The 18,652-nt window shown below is 30.5% G+C and overlaps 1 protein-coding gene across 6 annotated transcripts in view; it reads right to left on the reverse strand.

The window, feature by feature from the left end:
- Positions 1 to 18,652, reverse strand: part of YTHDC2 (YTH domain containing 2) — a 75,853-nt gene that overhangs the window by 9,316 nt on the left and 47,885 nt on the right. For all 6 annotated transcript variants that reach the window (XM_036225263.1, XM_036225262.1, XM_036225264.1 and 3 more), the window contains 13 exons: positions 17,149 to 17,327; positions 16,799 to 16,895; positions 16,632 to 16,719; positions 16,467 to 16,547; positions 14,487 to 14,569; positions 12,710 to 12,815; positions 10,844 to 10,963; positions 10,252 to 10,524; positions 8,122 to 8,248; positions 6,856 to 7,061; positions 6,315 to 6,510; positions 4,303 to 4,412; positions 3,040 to 3,332 (listed from right to left, as the gene is read on the reverse strand). In XM_036225263.1, the coding sequence (XP_036081156.1) occupies positions 3,040 to 3,332; positions 4,303 to 4,412; positions 6,315 to 6,510; positions 6,856 to 7,061; positions 8,122 to 8,248; positions 10,252 to 10,524; positions 10,844 to 10,963; positions 12,710 to 12,815; positions 14,487 to 14,569; positions 16,467 to 16,547; positions 16,632 to 16,719; positions 16,799 to 16,895; positions 17,149 to 17,327 (1,959 nt within the window). The remainder of the gene's footprint in view (positions 1 to 3,039; positions 3,333 to 4,302; positions 4,413 to 6,314; positions 6,511 to 6,855; positions 7,062 to 8,121; positions 8,249 to 10,251; positions 10,525 to 10,843; positions 10,964 to 12,709; positions 12,816 to 14,486; positions 14,570 to 16,466; positions 16,548 to 16,631; positions 16,720 to 16,798; positions 16,896 to 17,148; positions 17,328 to 18,652) is intronic.

Genomic DNA, 18,652 nt, shown 5'->3' on the forward strand with positions numbered 1-18,652 from the left:
AAGAACCGCACAAGAGATTCAAGGAACACGTCACTCTAATCCAAAGCATGAACCTTCTCTGTATGCCAATTCAAATAAATCTATTGTTTGAGAAGTGGGGAAATAATCATTTTATTGGAACTGATCATTAATTTTGATTATGTGGAGAAAATACCTCTATTTTTAAGAGATGAATATTTAATTATGGAAGGGTAAAATAACATGACATGTGAGATTTATCTTAAAATATATAAATAAAAAGAGAAGAAAGCACAAGAGAAAAATTTTTGGGTAGATACAGCAAGTAGGTGAAAATCTTGGTAACTACTGAAATTGGAATATGGAGTTCATTAAGGTATATCATTTACTTTGCTGTGTTTAACAATTCGTAATAAATAAATTTAAAAGAAAAAAGCCTAAATGTTCGATAATTCATAAGCTTCCACAGAGTCTTGTAATTAAAATTACTCTGCCGTCACAAGTTGAAATAGCTTATACCTACAATTCACTTCATTTTCAATACATATCTTAGATCAAGGATTATTTCTTTCACAAATGAAATAAAATAGCTAATACCTAAAGATACTATAAAAAAGTATATAATGAATGCATACCTGAATCATTAACAACAACTTGATAAGAACTGTAAAAAATAACTTTTTAGGGTTTTTTCTCTCTCATGAACTGAAGTTCAATGAATTATCTAGCTTCAAACTCTAAAATTCCATCATTCTTAGCCCTGTTTCCTAATCCAAAAATTAGGTGACAGAACTTAGTGAGGGTAAAACCATACTAAAATAAAAATGTTTTCAGTAGAACTACATGTCTACTTTTGTAGTTTTCAAATTATCTTTTACTCCGAGTTCTATTCTACCTTTTTTCTCTCTCCTATTTGGCTTCCCATAAAATTTTCATTCATGTAGAAACAAAGTATTTCCATACACCCTTCCACCTAAATTTTCATTTAAGAGGAACAGAGAGTTCTGATAGAAAACTCATCTACATCTCATTTTTCTTATAGAAAAGATGTTTGTCCTCTGCTGTCAAATTATTATTTAGAAAATGGCAAGAAAAAACATTGGTTTGATTTTAAGATGAGACATGGGCAATGTCTATAATTTCCATAGTTTCCTAAACTATTTTTAAGTAGTTTCAATAAAATGCTTTATTAAAAGCATTTACTCTATATCTTGCCATCCTAGAGTGAAAACTCTAACTACAAACATCTTTTCTCCAAGAAGTAATCCCACCAAGATTATAACTTCTCTATTCAAAAACAAATCTTCCTAAGAGTCCTCATTCTATTCCTTACCAAGATATGTCAACTCCAGGCACTATATATCAATACTACCAAAAGTCTGAAAGTAGATGAAATTCTATTTCCTGCTGTTCAACAGATAAGAGAATGAATAATGCCAGACTGCAACTTGTAAGAAAATGAAATGGTTGATTCTAGTATCACAGTTAAAAAAAAAAAAAAAAAGTTTATAAGACGATCAGTTTCTAAAGTATAATTAATATTATGCTTTATAATTCTGATTTTCTTTATTTCTTTATTAAATGAGTATGTATTTTATAAAGGAAAAAGAAAGCTTTTTTTGAAAAATGTGTGTGTGTGAATAGACACAAACACATATATACATGTGTTTACACACACACATTCATACATATGGTCTTTTTAAATCTAATAGGTTTTCTATGTAACACTACCATATAACAATTTCTATGGAAATGTATTCACATATTTTAAACATTCATTGATCAAGTAAGCTTTAAGAACAATCTTTTCAAAAAGTGGGGGGTGTCTAAACAGAAAATGCGCTTTTCACTACTCTCCTTTCTCTCAGAAGGGTCTATATCAGAGAAAAAGGTTCAGGCATACACATTATGAGGTTTTCTTGGCAACTGGATGAATTATTCTTAAAACATAATATCTGGAGAACTTGAAAACCAACATTTATTACTTCCCTTTAATTGAAGTCTAAACTGATAAAGCCTTTATGCTTCATCGACATATACGAAACATAATCAAAAGAACCCCATCGGATCCTTGAAAAATAGTAACCATCACATCACATCTTTTATATTTCCATTGTTTCTATTTTCAGTTTTTAAACAGTGGGATTATATTCTTATCACCAATACTGCAAAAACTAGCATCACAAACAAAATGTTGTTTTATCAATTCTAGTGAAAATATTTTTTTGTGACATAAACAAACTTAAATTTGATTCTAATAAATATGTTTACAAGAAATATTTCTGAATCCTGGCCCATGATTCATTATAACCACTTTATATTATATTATAAGACATTTTTGGACAAATAATTCAATTTAAGAGCTTTCTTATTATTGATAAGCATATAATAAAAATATCACATCCGATGCTAAACTGTAACGAAGTTCATCATGATAGTAAATTTGTTTACTTATTATATGCCTTTCCTCAATAAAATGTAAACTGTGGGGAAAAAAGATCCTGACTGTTTTGTACCTTGTTATGTCCCTCACACCAAGAACAGGCATTCAGTGTGTCACTGACAGACTGACTGAATGAATGAATAAATGATTTTTCTATAGGAATACTAATTACCAATTTTGATACTGAGATAATAACAGAGGGGAAATTGTTCTTTTAAATGGTCATAGCCAATACTTCTTGCTGTAGGGTACCTACAAAAGATGCTACTTGACATACATTAACTAAAATATATTTTTTAAATGTTATCTTTTTAACAGACCCTAAATTTGTGAATTCTAGAAATTAAACATCTCGTTTTTCCTGACAAAAATTTTCCTTATTAAATGACTCACAGATATCAGTGAAAAGATGTTTGTCCTCTACCATCCTTCATATTATCTTATGACTTCATATTATCTTAATACTTACAAGAATTATGTTTTAAAAGTAAAAATCTCTTCCCATCTTATCGTAATCTTCTTGTGTATCTTTATTATAAGACAGTACTTTCTAAATATTATAAAAGCACGATCAATGATAAATAATTCATTTTCCTGGAGAAAATGTCTCCCATTTTAATAAAATGTTATAAATTTACCTTTCTGCAGTAGTAGACTCATCAGAAAATTCAGTATCTGCTGAACTTTTCCTACTATTATTTGACCTCCAAGATGATGCCAAAGGAAGTTCTTCCGAAGACATAGGCCTTGGCCTTTGGCCAATCCCAGATGGTTGTTGTAAACCTGCTGACTGTTCTTCAGTACTTAAAACAGCTATAATTGCTCTAATGGTAGCTTCATCAACTTGAGACCAAGGTTTAGATGGAGCTCTCATTCGGCGTAAAAATAAGCTGTGCCACTTCTGTCTGAGCTGCAGCAATAAACTGGCTGCCTGTCATAAAATAGTTTCCTCAGTTCAAATAAATACATGCAAAATGTACAGCACACTTGAAAGATACCTATTTATTTTATTATTTAAGATCTGCAAACGTTTCCAAAGAATGAGTTTTACATTTCATATAATTTATTACTATGTTAATTCTTTTTGTTTCATGAATGAAAAAAAATTCTTATTTATTATATTTGAGGCACTAGAGACACAAAATCAAAGGAAACTGGTGATAAAGAAGTTGGGGTAGGGGTGAGGAAGAAAAATAGAGAAGGACTGAATTACAAAAAGGAGAGTATAGACAACAGTGCTGAGTATGAAGGGTCAAATTTGTCAAGGACAGTAGGCTGGCTTTGACAACATGGATGACAATGCTAGCTTTAGCAAGTACAATTTCTGTGAAGTAAAAGGCTAATAGAAATGGAAGTGAGACTACAGTAGGTTGAAGTAATGAATGAATGAATGAATAGTAAAAAAATAAATCTAGACAGTGTTGACTGGCTTAGCTATAAAAAAAAAGAGGGGGTATAAAATGATCTTTAAAAGTAGAGCTGTAATTAAGAGAAGCCTTTGTCAAGAAAATTTTTTATTTGAAAAGAAAAATTCATATTTCCCAATTCAAAGAATATGTGAAAAGAGAAAACAGAATGAACTCATATTTTTGTTTTAGAAAAAGTTATACAAAATAAAAGGAGTTCTTATGTACCCAATACTCAATATTTTCCTATATACATAGAAATACTCAAATATTACCATGCTTAAATACTGCTCCACACCTAGGTTTTTCAAATCTTCTATTGGAATAAACCCCAATATAGCAGAGAATATACAAGGGCCCTATGAAAACTGAAAAACAAGTTGCATTCTCTAATACCAAGAGCTCAATATTTAAGATATAATTTCCATCATATTGTATATAAATTCATACTAACTGAATGAAAGAAATATATCACACTACTAAAAAGCAACTTACCTCAGGCTCTAGTTTGAAACTGAGCCACTCATCAAGTTTCAAAGCTGCCAAGTTAGCAGTAGTTCTATCTTCCATTTCGCTATCGCTACTGTCATTAGGAATACCATCCGCTGTTCAACACATATCGAAAGAAAAAATTTTAACTTTTACCATCTTGTTCTTCTTATGTTATAGAAAAAAAAAAGCAAGTAAATATAGATACTCAATATTTACAGAAATCTTCCTGATATACTAACAATTTGTGTGGAGAGGTCTCCAAACATAGGTCACAAACTCAATCTCGATATTTAAATGGAGGGAAAGGGAAAGGAAGATATTGTGAAGACTGTATTCTCTAATCACAACATGACACCTGGCCACTCTTCTCTATTCAAATTTCAAATATGAGAATTTCTCTAAATTTTTTTCAAGAATCCTCTTCTCTATTTACACATAAACTTCGGGATATCTATTCTCACATCTTTAATATTATCTATAAGCTGATGACCTCCAAATTTGTATCGTTAGCCCAGGCTTCTTCCCTGAGCCCCAGACATGTAAATCTAACTGCCTTTGGGGGGGGGGGGGGAATCTTTAGAATGCCTTAGCTATCTCAAGCTTAACACATCTAAAACAGAACATAAGCCTTCTCCTCTATATAACCTGTTCCTCCCAGTTTTCTCAGTCTCAAATAAGTGGCATCAATTATTTAGCAAGCTACCACAGCCAAATCCTGAGAGTTAATGATTCTTCCCTTTTACTCTTCACCCACATTCCATTCAGAAGTTACTAGAACTACCTTTAGCATTATATTGAATCTACTTCTCTTCGTATCAGCTGCCACCACTATAGTTCTGAGCCATCACTATGGCAAAACCTCAACCTGTCTCCTCCCTTCCATTCTTGCTCCTTTAGTAGTGAGACATTCTCATAGCTAAAATGATCTTTGTAAATGTAAATCACATCATGTCACTCCTTTACTTAAAATACTTCAATATCATCCCTTGCATTTACCATGTCTTACAACTCCATGCCTCTCTTTCTACCTTATTCTACCCCACTCTTTCCTTGATCATTGTGCTTCCAATCACATAACCTTTCTGTCTGTTCCTAGATCACTTCCAACTGAAGAATCCTGATCCTTGCCAGCTTTTTGTATCTAGAGTTTACTTATGTATCTTCACGTGGCTGGCTTCATCCCATACTTTAGGTCTCAACTTAAATCACATCTCTCCAGAGAAATTTGCTTAGGGTCCTTTTCTAAAAGTGGCTCACCCCTAAGGCAGCTGTCTCTTATTGCCTTCATAGTACAATGTATACTACTCGCTTTTTGCAGTATGTCTACCCCCACACTACCATGTAAACTCTTAAGGACAGAAACAACTAGTCTATCCTGTTTTCTGTTACATCCTCAATGCCTAGCACAACATCTGACATATAGTATTTGCACAAGAAATATTTTCTGAATCACTGAATAGCAAAAAATTTGGAACAATCAAGATGTTCAACTGTAAAGCAACATTTTAAATGCATTATGCCACTTTAATGTGAGTGTAGAATATTCTGCAGCCATTAATATAAATTATTTAAAATGTTTTTTATATTCTGTATAGTGAAAATAGCAGAATATAAAAGAACGGTATAGGTAAAATAATTTAAAATATGTACACAGAGAAAAATATATAATACAAAAAATGTTTGCATAAGGGTAATAATATTATTTGACTATTATTATTATTATTTCCTTTAAACAATGACCTTATTTATGTTAAACTATCATTTAAATTCAGTGGAAGAGAAAAACAAACTTCCTATCAGCAAGATTAATCAAAACTGCACAAAATCTATATCAAGTTACCTTAGAAATTGATTTCAAGAACCGTGGTATGCCTTAGTATTTTCTAATTAGTCTTAATAGAGCAAAAGAGAGCTCCTACTACATAAATTTTTATAATTTCAAAATTTGTTTGGTTTAGTAAAAAGAAAAAAAAAATCCTTTCAAATAGACTTTATGTCCTTCATAATACATTTACCTCGAAAGGATGTAGGTTCCTGAAGAGCATTACTTGCCAATCTAGCTGGTCCACAGAATACTAATACAGTGACAGGTGTAACTGCCGAACAACATCTAATGTTAGCTATTCGATGGGCTCTGGTCATTTCATCATAAATAAGCCAATCTGTGGGCAGTGCCTGAATTGCTGCAGCTTGACCATTGGCTGGAGGAATCTATTAGGAAAATAAATTTTAAAAATTGTTAACAGTATTTTCATATAATTTACTGGCAAACATTTAAAATATAAAGTCCCTCAATGAAACAGATAATGAATATCCAAGCAAAAACTAAAGCAAGTCACTGATTATGTAGTTTGTATAAAAGTCCGCATTACTTAACATATTACCTCTTCCAACTGAAAAATTTAATCAAAAATTTATTACAATACTGAATTACACATATATAACTAATTTTTTTCTTAAAGCAGTTCAGTATTTGAAGCATTTTTTTGTTAATCTTCAACCACCTAAATTAGATTAGTTTCACCTCAAGGCCTAAGAGCATTAAAAATGTTTTACCTTTTTATATTGCGGCTGACTGAGAACTGAAGTAGGATGAAACCGTACTTTTTTCTCCTTTGGCCCTGTCAACAATACATTCTCTCTGTCCACATGGACTAAATTAGGATACATGCCTGCCACCAATGCAGCCTTAACAACAGCCCAGTTCTCGGAATTTGTGTTAACATCTCTAATGTCACCACCACCTCGTGCTCTAACAAAACCTAAAAAGAAAAAAAAACACATCAAGTTTTTCTATTGTTTAAAATACACTTTTAAATTTGTGTGTTTGTTACAGAAAATTATATAACTCATGTAAGTTTAATGATATTGGAAGTCCACAGTAATTAATAAAATCTCCTCTGGAAAATTTAAAATAGAGACTCAATGTTCTAAGAAAGTCTGGGTTTGCTCAGGCTAAAGAAAGTAGAAGATTCATGGAGAACTTAGAGAATTTTTAAAAAATACACATTCTTGAAATAAAGTTCTTTATAACTGTCATCTGAAACGTCTAAAATCATAGCTAAAACACTAAATCATTCTTCTGACAGGTATTAATAACATTTTAGTTATGATAAACACTAATTCTGGAGGTGAAGTTGAGTAAATCTAGAGCATTCTTGCTTGAATTACAAAAGTCCTTCACATTTCCCCACATTTGAGAAAATTCAAATCTTCTGGTTCATCCCTTAATTACTTTGCCACTTCAACTAATCCATGAATCCAGGTTCTGGCACTTTTCTTTTGACTATTTCTTCAATGTAGTATACTACTCAAAAAAAAAAAAGAAAATTCAAGGAAGCAATTCTAAAATAAAATAGCAACATTGATATTCTCTTTAAAAAAAAAAATCAAAGTGCCTTCGAGTGATTACTTGTTTCATATTCCAAAAATATAAAAATCAACATTCATATCTACTTAAATTTGTATAATTATTTCATAGAGCTAAATAATTAATAGTGATAAAATACAACTATCTAATTTAAAATATATTATCTAATATCCAAATTGATTTTTGCCAACAAATACATTATAAGTTGCTCATTGACAATATCCAAAGATATTCATACATTTCTCAACTACACTTCTGCAATATCACTTTTTTAAATTAACAAACAAAAGTTGAGGTCACACAGACATCCACAAAGCAGTTCATAAATATAAGGAATACATGATAATGTCATAAAAATAATATAAGATGGTATCAGTTAACACTAGAAATACTATGAGATATGGGCAGGGTATTCTCGGTGATTTAAATAGATTCTTTGGGGGAAGCTTTACCTGATGCTCTAAGTTGACCAAGCAACTGAGTTCTCATGCCTATGATTATTTCCATGGTAGCTTGTGAAAGAAAATTCTTTTCACAAAAGGCTCGCTCCCACCCATCACTTCGTGCTTTCTGCCATGCCTATAAAAATATAATTGTATAACAAGTCACATTTACCAATCACTTCTTAGTTAGGCAGCAAAGTAACTGAAAAGCACAACATTAACCACCCAAGGCCAATTCTTCTTCTATTTCATGAAATCTAAGACTATAAAAACAAAAACAAAACAAATTTGTAGATACAGAGAACAGATTGGTGGTTGCCAGCAGTGTGGCATGGGGGAAGAGAGGGTTAATGGTAGTCAAAAGGCACAAACTTCCAGATATGAAATAAGTTTAAGTATTGGATATGTAAGGTACAGTATGGTGACTATAGTTAATAACACTGTATAATATATTTCAAAGTTTTTAAGAGAGTAGATTTTTTTTTAAATAAACTTTCTTAAATTGAGATATAATTAACATAACATTATATAATTTCAGGTGTATAAAATAATGATTCTATATTTCTATATATTGTAAAATAATCACAATAAGTCTGGTTAACAGACTAGATGGAACTTAAAAGTTCTTGTCACAAGAGAAAAAAATTGTAACTATGTATGATGATGGATGCTTACTAGACTTACTACGGTGATGATTCTGCAATATAGATGACTAGTGTGTATCATTATGTGGTACGCTTGAAACTTACATGTCAATTTTATCTCATTTTTAAAGAATAATTTAAAAATTAAATATAAAAAATAAAATCTAAGACTTTATGATTAAATAAAATTTATCATTAGTTAATCTATACTCAAATGCTATGAAAGTCATTGAGGTCACAAAATCCCAAAGAGAATTAAGTATAAGGTCACCTAATGACCAGTTATGTAAAAATATTTACCTTTCAGATATGTCTGCTAATTTTCCTCCACCAAAGTATAAAGGTTTTTCAACTAAGCCATCATAATACTGTTTATATCTAAGAATTATGCCATTCCATTCTTCCAAAAATAACTTCTGCATCAAACTCCTATCTGTCTGAGAATGGAAAGTGGGATTTCTAGACACTATCTATGTGCAGTATAAAACAGCTCCTCTTTGAAAATGACTTCTTTTGGTTTGGAACATAACTGAAAGGTCAAAATAGTAATTTATCCTCTTTGCTTTTGAAGGAGCTGGGGAAAACCAAAGAATAGACAGGAATTCTCTAAATTTCCCCCTAACTATTATCACCCAAAAGATCTACTATAATATATGGTATCTAATAGACTCCATTAATAGCGATTCATTATCCATTGTTCAATAATGCTCACAGAAGAGCTGGCAATTATTTTTTTTTAATTGTGTGTATTGTAAAAATCTTATAAGCCTGGAAAAGAGTACTTTCTGCATTAAAAATATGAAATTTTTAAAAAACGTACAGGCATAGCCTACATTCAAGAGAATCTAAGGATAATACACGTCTCCCTTTTCAAGAAATAATATATTCTTCCCAACACGTATGAATTTCTAAATTATATAGCATTCCTTTACTCAGAGTCCCACTTTTCCTATCTTTTTTTTCCTATTTAGCACTTTCTTGATTTCTTACTATTATCTTAATAGATTTTGTGATTTTTGGATTTTGCTTTATAAAATTATTAGCATAGTGTCCTGAGCACATACAAAATATGTACTCTAAAAAAAATCAATAAACGTTAAACTCAAGATAATTTTCTTCCAAGCTTTGTTCTATATATTTTGAATAATACGTTTCTTAACTAAAACTTTAGCACATTCTTTGCCCAAGCTATGATTGAAAGAGTATAAATAAAAATAAATATATACATACATATAATACACATTTCGTTTATTTTATTAAATTTATTGGGGTGACATTGGTTAATACGCATATTCCTGTAAGGAGAAAATTAAATTAAAAAGTAAAGAAAAATTGATAATTTAACATATTAAGTGTAGATTTTTTTCTGAGCCGTTATTAAATTTGTGGTTTTATAATGAAACAAAACTAAAACCTATCTTTTTACTTGTTATGTTTGTCCCAGAAGTATGTTTAACAGGAAAAATTTTCGGAAATAAAATGATAATAATAGTACCTGGAATGCTCTGAGAAGTGCCATATGATCACTGAAAGTTCCTGCAGTGAAACGTTTTCTACAAAGCATAGCTGCACGTTTTTGAGAGGCCTGAGTTGGCAGGACAAAAGGATCTCGATAGGCTAGTGTGCAGGCAATTGTAAGGATGGGGTCCAGACACTTTAAAACAACAGCACACAGGACCATTTTACCAAGATGTGGTTCTACTGGCAAGTCAGCCAAATGATATCCCAGTTCAGTGAGATCTTCCCAGGTATCCATTGCATCTATTGTCTAAATAAAAAGATATAAAACAGAATTTGACACAACCAAAAACTATGTTTAATCAAACCACATACTTAAAAATCTGTAAGAAATAAGAACATAAATTTTCTTTTGCTATCGCATCTCGTTAAAATATGTTTTGCTTTAAATATATAAAAAAGAAATATACCTACTGTTTTACTATAATTATCACAACAGTATTATTATTCAAAGAGCATGATTATTTAAGATAATTTTTTTAAGTATAAAATTAGTTAAAACCATATTCTCATTTGGTTTAAATTTCAGGTAAAATAGTAAGGTAAAATAAAATTACTAAGACACCAACCTTAAGCATCTGTACAGCATTTCTTACAATTAGAGCTGGTGGAGGTTCAGGAGCTTTCATAAGGAAATCAGCAATTGGACAATTAACTGGGGCTAATAGCTTGGTATGTAAGCAAAGTTCCTATAAATAAGAACGACAAATAATTTTGAAATATTGAAATTTATGTAGTCCTAGTTTTAATTATTTGAGGAACCTCCATACCTTTTTGCATTGATAGTTACAAAACAGTCACAGGGATATAAACTCTAGCATAAGGAATACAGTCAATTATATTATAATAACTGTGTATGATGCCAGGTAGATGCTAGACTTATCAGAGAACTATTTCATAAATTATATAAGTGTCTAGCACTATGCTGTATACCTGAAATGAATATAAAATAATACTAAATGTCAACTGTAATTGAAAAAAAAAATATAAAAAATAAAATACTGAAATTTAGAATTAATTTCTATTTTTAAAGAAATTGTGGGAACTATAGTTCCCAAACAAAGACTACTAGAGTCTCTGACTAAAATGAACACTAGAGGGAACAATATCTTTCTATAAAAGATGGGCTCATACTTTGTCCCAGACATCAGAACTTTTACGAATACCCCCCCATCAATTCATGTCAAGATTACCATTGCTACCACTGGCAAAGTCTCCTCACACAGTTCTTATATGTAGCAATAAGAGTTACTATCCAAACTGTCTCTTTTTTCTTTTATATTGTTTTTCTGGAATATTTTACCTATTCAACAAATATTTAAGTGTTTACTAGGTCTTTGGCACTGTGCGGCAAGATGAAGAAAAAGAGGAGGATAGACTGTAGGACAAGTATCTGTCCTTATGGAGTTTTCATTTAGTGTGAAAAACAGAATAATTATATAATTAACTCCTTAATTACAATTGTGATAAGTGCTATGAAGGATACAGGTAACTGAAGAGGTAAAACAAAAGATTAGTTATGTTTAGGAACAAACAGGAGAAGAAGGCCACAGGAAGTCAAAGATAATTTCTCTGAGGAAATGACACTTGAACTAAGATATAAAGATTGAGTAGGAGTTAATTATGAAAAGAAATAAGGGGAAGAATCTAGGGAGAGGGGATAGCACATATGAAGGCCCTAAAATAGAAACCAATACAATGTGCTTGGGAAATTGAAACTACTGGTACGAGAGAGGACCAAAGGCAAAATTAAAAAATTAAAACTGGAGACACAAGCAGGAGAGAAATTTAGGCACTTGTTAAGAATGCTATATTTTATCCTAAGAGAAAAGGAAACTGGCATATGGGCATGAGGAAGTGGGAAGTCATCCAGGTACGTGAATACTAAAAGCATGAATAAGAGTCTCTTTAAAGGCATCCAGCTCAGCACACCAGAGAATCAAATTAATGTACTGCTGGTAGTTTTCCCTAAAAAATACAATGTCTAGTTATTCAATGAAGTCAGAAAACCTAAAGGAAAATAATAAAAGCCAGGTAATCTCGGTGAACTCAGTTCCATATCTACCAAGGTAATCTCAGCATCTTAAACTGAGATCCTGGTATTAAATAATTTGTTTTGTAATCCTCAGTGAGAATGTAAAAGGTGAACACTATGTAGTTGACAGACTCTTAGATGTTGCATAAAAGCAAACAGTATTAATTGTACAATAATTTACATGGATTCGAGTAATTCTTTAAAACTTTAGACGTTTATGGATTAAATTTTCTTATATAGAAAAAAATATTAGTTATATACATAATCACCCTCTATAATATATATTTTCTAATTTTGTTTTATAAATTGCTTATTTAAAAGTCCAATCAGCACAAATTGAAATGGTCCCTCTCCTTCTTCACCCCCAAAAATAGACTTTTAGGGTTAAGTGAACTTCTACCTGTAATGGCATTCTCAAAAGTTCTGGAGTCTGAAATTCCAACATATTTTGGAATCGGAGTCTACTGAACAACCGGAAACAAATTCCAGGTCTACATCGTCCTGCCCTTAAAAGTAAAACACAAATTAAGACTCAAACAAGTAATAAAGATGACAGTAAGAAAACTAAGTTTGAATCTCTACTTTGATACTTATCCTCTATGAATCCTTTCAGAAAGCACTTCACTTGTCTAGGACTCAATTATCTCATTTATAAAGTGAGATTAATGAATGATACCTACCTGATATACCATCTCGGGTAATGGTTAAAATTTTAAAAAATTACATGTGAAAGTAAGAAATAAAGCATGAGTAAATATACAGCAATTTAAATTTAATCAACTTTACCAAGCAAATACCAAGCATTGTGTTCAGACTGACGGGGATTGTGTAAATTATGTATTATATAATTCCAAGGGAGTGTCGTTTACTCCATCATCATAAAGACTTAATAACAGCATATAAAACCAGCTGAATGTGTCAAGCCACACTTTGCCATAAGAGGACAACTAACACTAACTACAACAAAGCCTCAAGGGCATTATATGAATTTGCAACTACAGAAATAATGTATTCACCATCTTCAGTGTATGAGACATTCTTTTAAAGTTAGTATTAGATGTTTTCCTGTTAAAATGCAAGGAGAATTACTCAAATAATTACAAAAAAATACAATACTTTTTAATATTGTCTTTAAAAATGAAAAATGCAAGCACATACTAAATAATCAAACTGCAAAAATGTATAAAATGAAAATTAGGTCTCCTTCCTTCAAGGGCCCCACAAATCCTCCTTCTCAACAACTGTTTTTTTAATGTTCCTCTCAGACTTAACATTGCATTTATGTCTAAATATATATACAAACAGATACATATATTTTTTAGCACAATAAAAACACATGTTCTATACCTTACCTTTTCCAATTAATAGTATATTCTGAAAACTCATTCCATATATAAACATACATCTCTATTTTTCCTTTTAACAGTTACCTAGTATACATTGTGTGGCTATAACATAATTTATTTAACACTGGACATTACAGTGTACCCAAACTTTACATTATTGCAAACAATGTTACAAAAAGCATTCTTAAACATACATCTTTGCATACATGTGCAAGTACACTCAGGATAAATTATGAGAAACGGAATCCACTGACAAAAGGTAGATTAGGATAAACAGTTTTAAACTGCCCTCTGAAGAAATTACACCAATTTACACTCCAATCGGTAAACTATGAAAACCTACTGGTCCATGCTTTTGCTAACTGTTATGTGTACTGTTAAGCATTTTCACCAACATCAATCTGATAAGCAAAAACAGTATCTCATTAAGTTGCATTTCTTTAGATAAATACATATATATGGTGGCCTTTGTGAGGTTAATGTACTGGTTTTTATTAAGTAATTTTAAAAAGATTTTTTGTATAATACAAAATTAGTTCTTTGTCTTGTATTGCAAATGTTTAGTATTTTGCTTTTATTTTTGTCTTAAGTTTCTTACATCTTCTCAATGTAGATTATATTAGGCAAAAATTTTTAATTTTAACAGAACCATCATTTGATTTTATAAAGAAGTATTAAAATAGTATACTTTGCAAAAATAATATAAAAATTAAGATGAACATGAAAATCTTATCATTTTAGAGAAAGTAGAATATACATTAATATGTAATACATATAAAAATGTTTCCATTTTACAGGCAATTGAGTGAATGTACATTAAATATACATTACCTGCCTTTTCGTTGTATGGCACTAGCTTTGGAAATCCAAACCATTTTTAACATTGTAACAAAATTCAGTGCATCAAAGGATTTCTGTAATATTTAAATCATCATGTTAAAACATCAAAGGTATTTCAAAAGAAATAACAAAAAAAAATTACAAATATATTTTAATATGCCAAGTTTAATTCAAAGCCCCTCTTGATCAGATAATTAGAAGTGGGTACAATTTTTTTTTAAATCCAGATTTTTGGTTATAAACTTTCTAAGAAAAAAAATGGAAACTATTCTCAGAAGAGCTGAGTGCCTTGCTGAGCCATTTGTTTCTCTCTGCTACAGCTGGATAATAGCAATCAGTTCCCATAAGGCATTAAAATTGGAAAGAACTGATCTATTTTCATCATGTCATTTTCTATCAGATTTATATCATTGTGGGGGAATAGGAAGGACCAGGGAAACACAGTTTCCCAAAATACTTTATAGGGAGTGAATCTGGAGGAATAAGAATAACAATCACTAAGAATAACAATCACTAAACGAATCCTATCCCAAAGTGAAAAACTTTTAACCCCTTCCATTTTAACTCCTGCTAAGCTAGGACACTAATGCAGTTAGCCTATCCAGAATGTTATAGCTCCCATACTTCCTCAAAGAATTTAAAATGAAAATTTACTGTAGAGAAATATTTTAAAAGACTGCATTCCTAACTAAAATATATACTTCAATCATTCAGTGACTTATACTCTCCCTTTCACAAAATAACTATATAGAGCAAATACAAATGTGTTCTCGTAATAGTTTAATTGTGAAATTTTTAGAAAGGATGCTGCTTATTTAATTTTTAATAAAATGTTACACTTGTCAATATTGTACGTAAAATAACTTTTGACCTTTCCATCATGTTCTAAACCATGGTTTACTTGATAAATAACACCTAAAGAAATTAATTTCTAAAATATTCAAAATCTACATCATCAGTTTTATATAATTTTAGGGCAATAAAATCTAAATTTTCACTGATACTATTCAGACTTTTAGTGATAATATTCATCATTATCCTCTTATTAAAAAAAATAAAATTAAAGAATAAAATTTATCCCTCCTTTAATGAAATGTCAAAATTTTACAATAAAATTGTATTTTATAAGATAATCCAAAAATTAAATTGAAAACAATATAAAGTAATTAACAAATTTTTCACATTAAAAATTATGATTTACATCCACTAGAACAGACATAATTTGCATTCCACAACACAGATATCTCTTTCCTTAAAAAATCAACTATCTATATCACTTTCAATTCTTTCAGTGAAAAGACCTACCAAAGTTAAGGGTATTGAGAGTTACTAGGCATTCCAATACTCAAAGGAAAAAATGCTGCCTTTTGTTAATATCGGGGGCTGATAATAAATATTCTAACCTTTGCAGAGGGTCTCTGATGCAATTACTCAAATCTGCCATTGCAGTGTGAAAGCAGCCATAAACAAGTAAAAGAATAGACAGCAGTGTTCCAATGAAATTTATTTTTATAAAAGCAGGTGATGGGTCCATGATTTTGTTTACTTTATCTCAGCATTAAATATATTTTGAATACATACTATATGAAGAGCACTGAAGACATAACAATGGACAAGAACATGGGCATTCCCATATGTAGGAGAAAAAACAAAAAATATTTAATCAAATTCCTATACTGTTTGACAAAATTTTCACTGTTAACTAGACAAAACCTTCACTTTCTTCCCAGTATTTGGTGAGAAAAATCTATTTTTTTTTGTATAATTTGTTAAAATAACAAGATAGATCCTAGATACTGAATTGTTTAAGATAGAACATTTACTTTAGTGAAATCAACATTTACAATGTTCGATTTATCTAGAACAGAAATTTTCCCACTAACGTGAATTCTGCTTATAAAAGCATTTATTTGAATGGAACATAACCTTCCTCATTTGAGTTGAAAATACAACTTATCCATACATACATACCTCTTTCACCTTACCAGAATCAATAACAAAGACAACATCATTGACTGTGATGCTGGTTTCAGCAATATTGGTAGAAAGGATCTGCAATGAGATGTCATGGTACACTTAATATGAAAACAGAGCCAATGACTAACAAAAATGGAAAAAAGATTTTATGAAGCTTACTATTTTTCGAACACCTGCAGGTGGGTTTTTTAATACTTTCTTTTGATCAGATGTTTGCATATTTGAATGAAGCATAAAGACTTGATATCTGTTGACAATTGAAAGAAAAAATATACAATGGTACCTATCTTTTATTTAAAGAAACAATATAAAGCTTTAGCTTTTACCTATGTGTATTGTCAGCAAACCGCTTGTCATCAAATAGGATGCGATCTCTCAATCCAACAATTTCATCATATCCAGGTAGGAAAATTAATATTGCACCTGGGAGAAGAATGATTTCCTTTAATATTAAATCTCCTTGTAAAACTAGAACTAATCAACAGAATTAGCTATAATGAACTCTACAACATGTTTTCAAGGACTGATAAACTATAATACTTATAAATAAGATGACACTTAAGAGATTATGTATTATTATCAAGGGAATTAAATAAAAATTTGTATACACAGAATATTAATTTTTAAATCAAAGTATACATTGTTGTTCCTGGTCTCTTAGACAATACTCATTTACCAGCATCACAATTATGGCAGATATTATATAGAAGATGCATGATCAAATCCAAGTCTACTTTTTCATCATCAAAACTATGATGATAAGCTTTCAGGAGTTCTCTGTCTTCCGCACTGAGGTCACTTCCATTTGTTTGAACCAGAGAACTTTCATCTAGATTTCCAAACTCCAATGAAGCACTAAAAAAAAAAAAAAAAAAAAGACCAAGTCATTTTCATTAAAAAGATAACCCTTTAAGGCCCAATGAGCTCTATTATGTCCTTCAAATCTTCAGTATATACTAATGAGGGCAAGTGATACTTAATGTTTTAGCTATAATATATTCATTTTTTGGTATCAAATACATTATTCAAAAGTAAAACTTGGCAATAAGTGCTTTTTAAAAAACACAATCTGAAGACATTTCTCCAAAGAAAATACACAAATGGCCAATAAGCACATGAAAAACTGCTCAACATTTTGTCATAGAGAAATGAAAATCAAAACCACAACAAAATACCACTTCATACACATTAGGATGACTATAATCAAAAAGACGGATAATAATAAGTGTTAGAGAGGGTGTGGAGAATTGGAACAGATATCAACTAATATCTTACATTGCTATTGGGAATGTAAAATAGTACAGCCACTTAGGAAAACAATGCGACTTCCTCAAAATGTTAAACATAGTGTTACCATCATATGCCACAGCAATTCTACTCTAAGTTATATATACAAAAAAAACAAACATATATGTCCACATAAAAATTGGCATATAAATGTTCATACCACTGTTATTCATAACAATCAAAAAAATGGAAATGAAAATTCTCATCAATTGATGAATGGGTGACAAATGTAGCCTATCCATAGAACAGAATATTAGTCAGAAAAAGGATGCTACAATATTGATCAACCTTGAAAACATTATGCTAGGTGAGAGAGCCAATCACAAAAGACCACATATTATATAATTCCAATTATATGAAATGTCCAGAATAGACAAATCTATAGAAACAGGAAGTAGATTAGTGATTGCCTAGGGCTGGGAGAGTTAAAAAAAATGAGAAGTGGCTAAAGAGTACAGGTTTCCTCTTGGGATCATAAATATGTTCTCAAAATTGATTATGGTGATGATTGTATAACACTGTGAACATACTGAAAACCACTGAAACATACAGTTAAATGGGTGGAATAGAGAGTATGTAAATTTTATCTTGATAAAAATTTAAAAACTCAAACTTCCAGTCATCATGTATACTTCCCTATTAGGTTCTCATTCTTCACTATTATAAACAATACTCTGAAGAAAAGTCTACATTTAAAAAAAATTCTATAGGTACCAACTTAATACGACTCTTAATTTAGTAACCCTATTACTAAAAGCATGTTATGTTATTTTTCAAAAACCAGAATCAGCAGAAATTACTGAAATGAATGACTTGCTTCTTTATCATGTATGTAAAAATATAAATTACTTCCATCACTAGTAATTATCAATAAAATTTCAAGGAAGTTCAAT

Source organism: Rousettus aegyptiacus, unplaced genomic scaffold (assembly GCF_014176215.1).
Source record: "Rousettus aegyptiacus isolate mRouAeg1 unplaced genomic scaffold, mRouAeg1.p scaffold_m13_p_8, whole genome shotgun sequence".
In the NCBI taxonomy this organism is placed as follows: domain Eukaryota; kingdom Metazoa; phylum Chordata; class Mammalia; order Chiroptera; family Pteropodidae; genus Rousettus; species Rousettus aegyptiacus.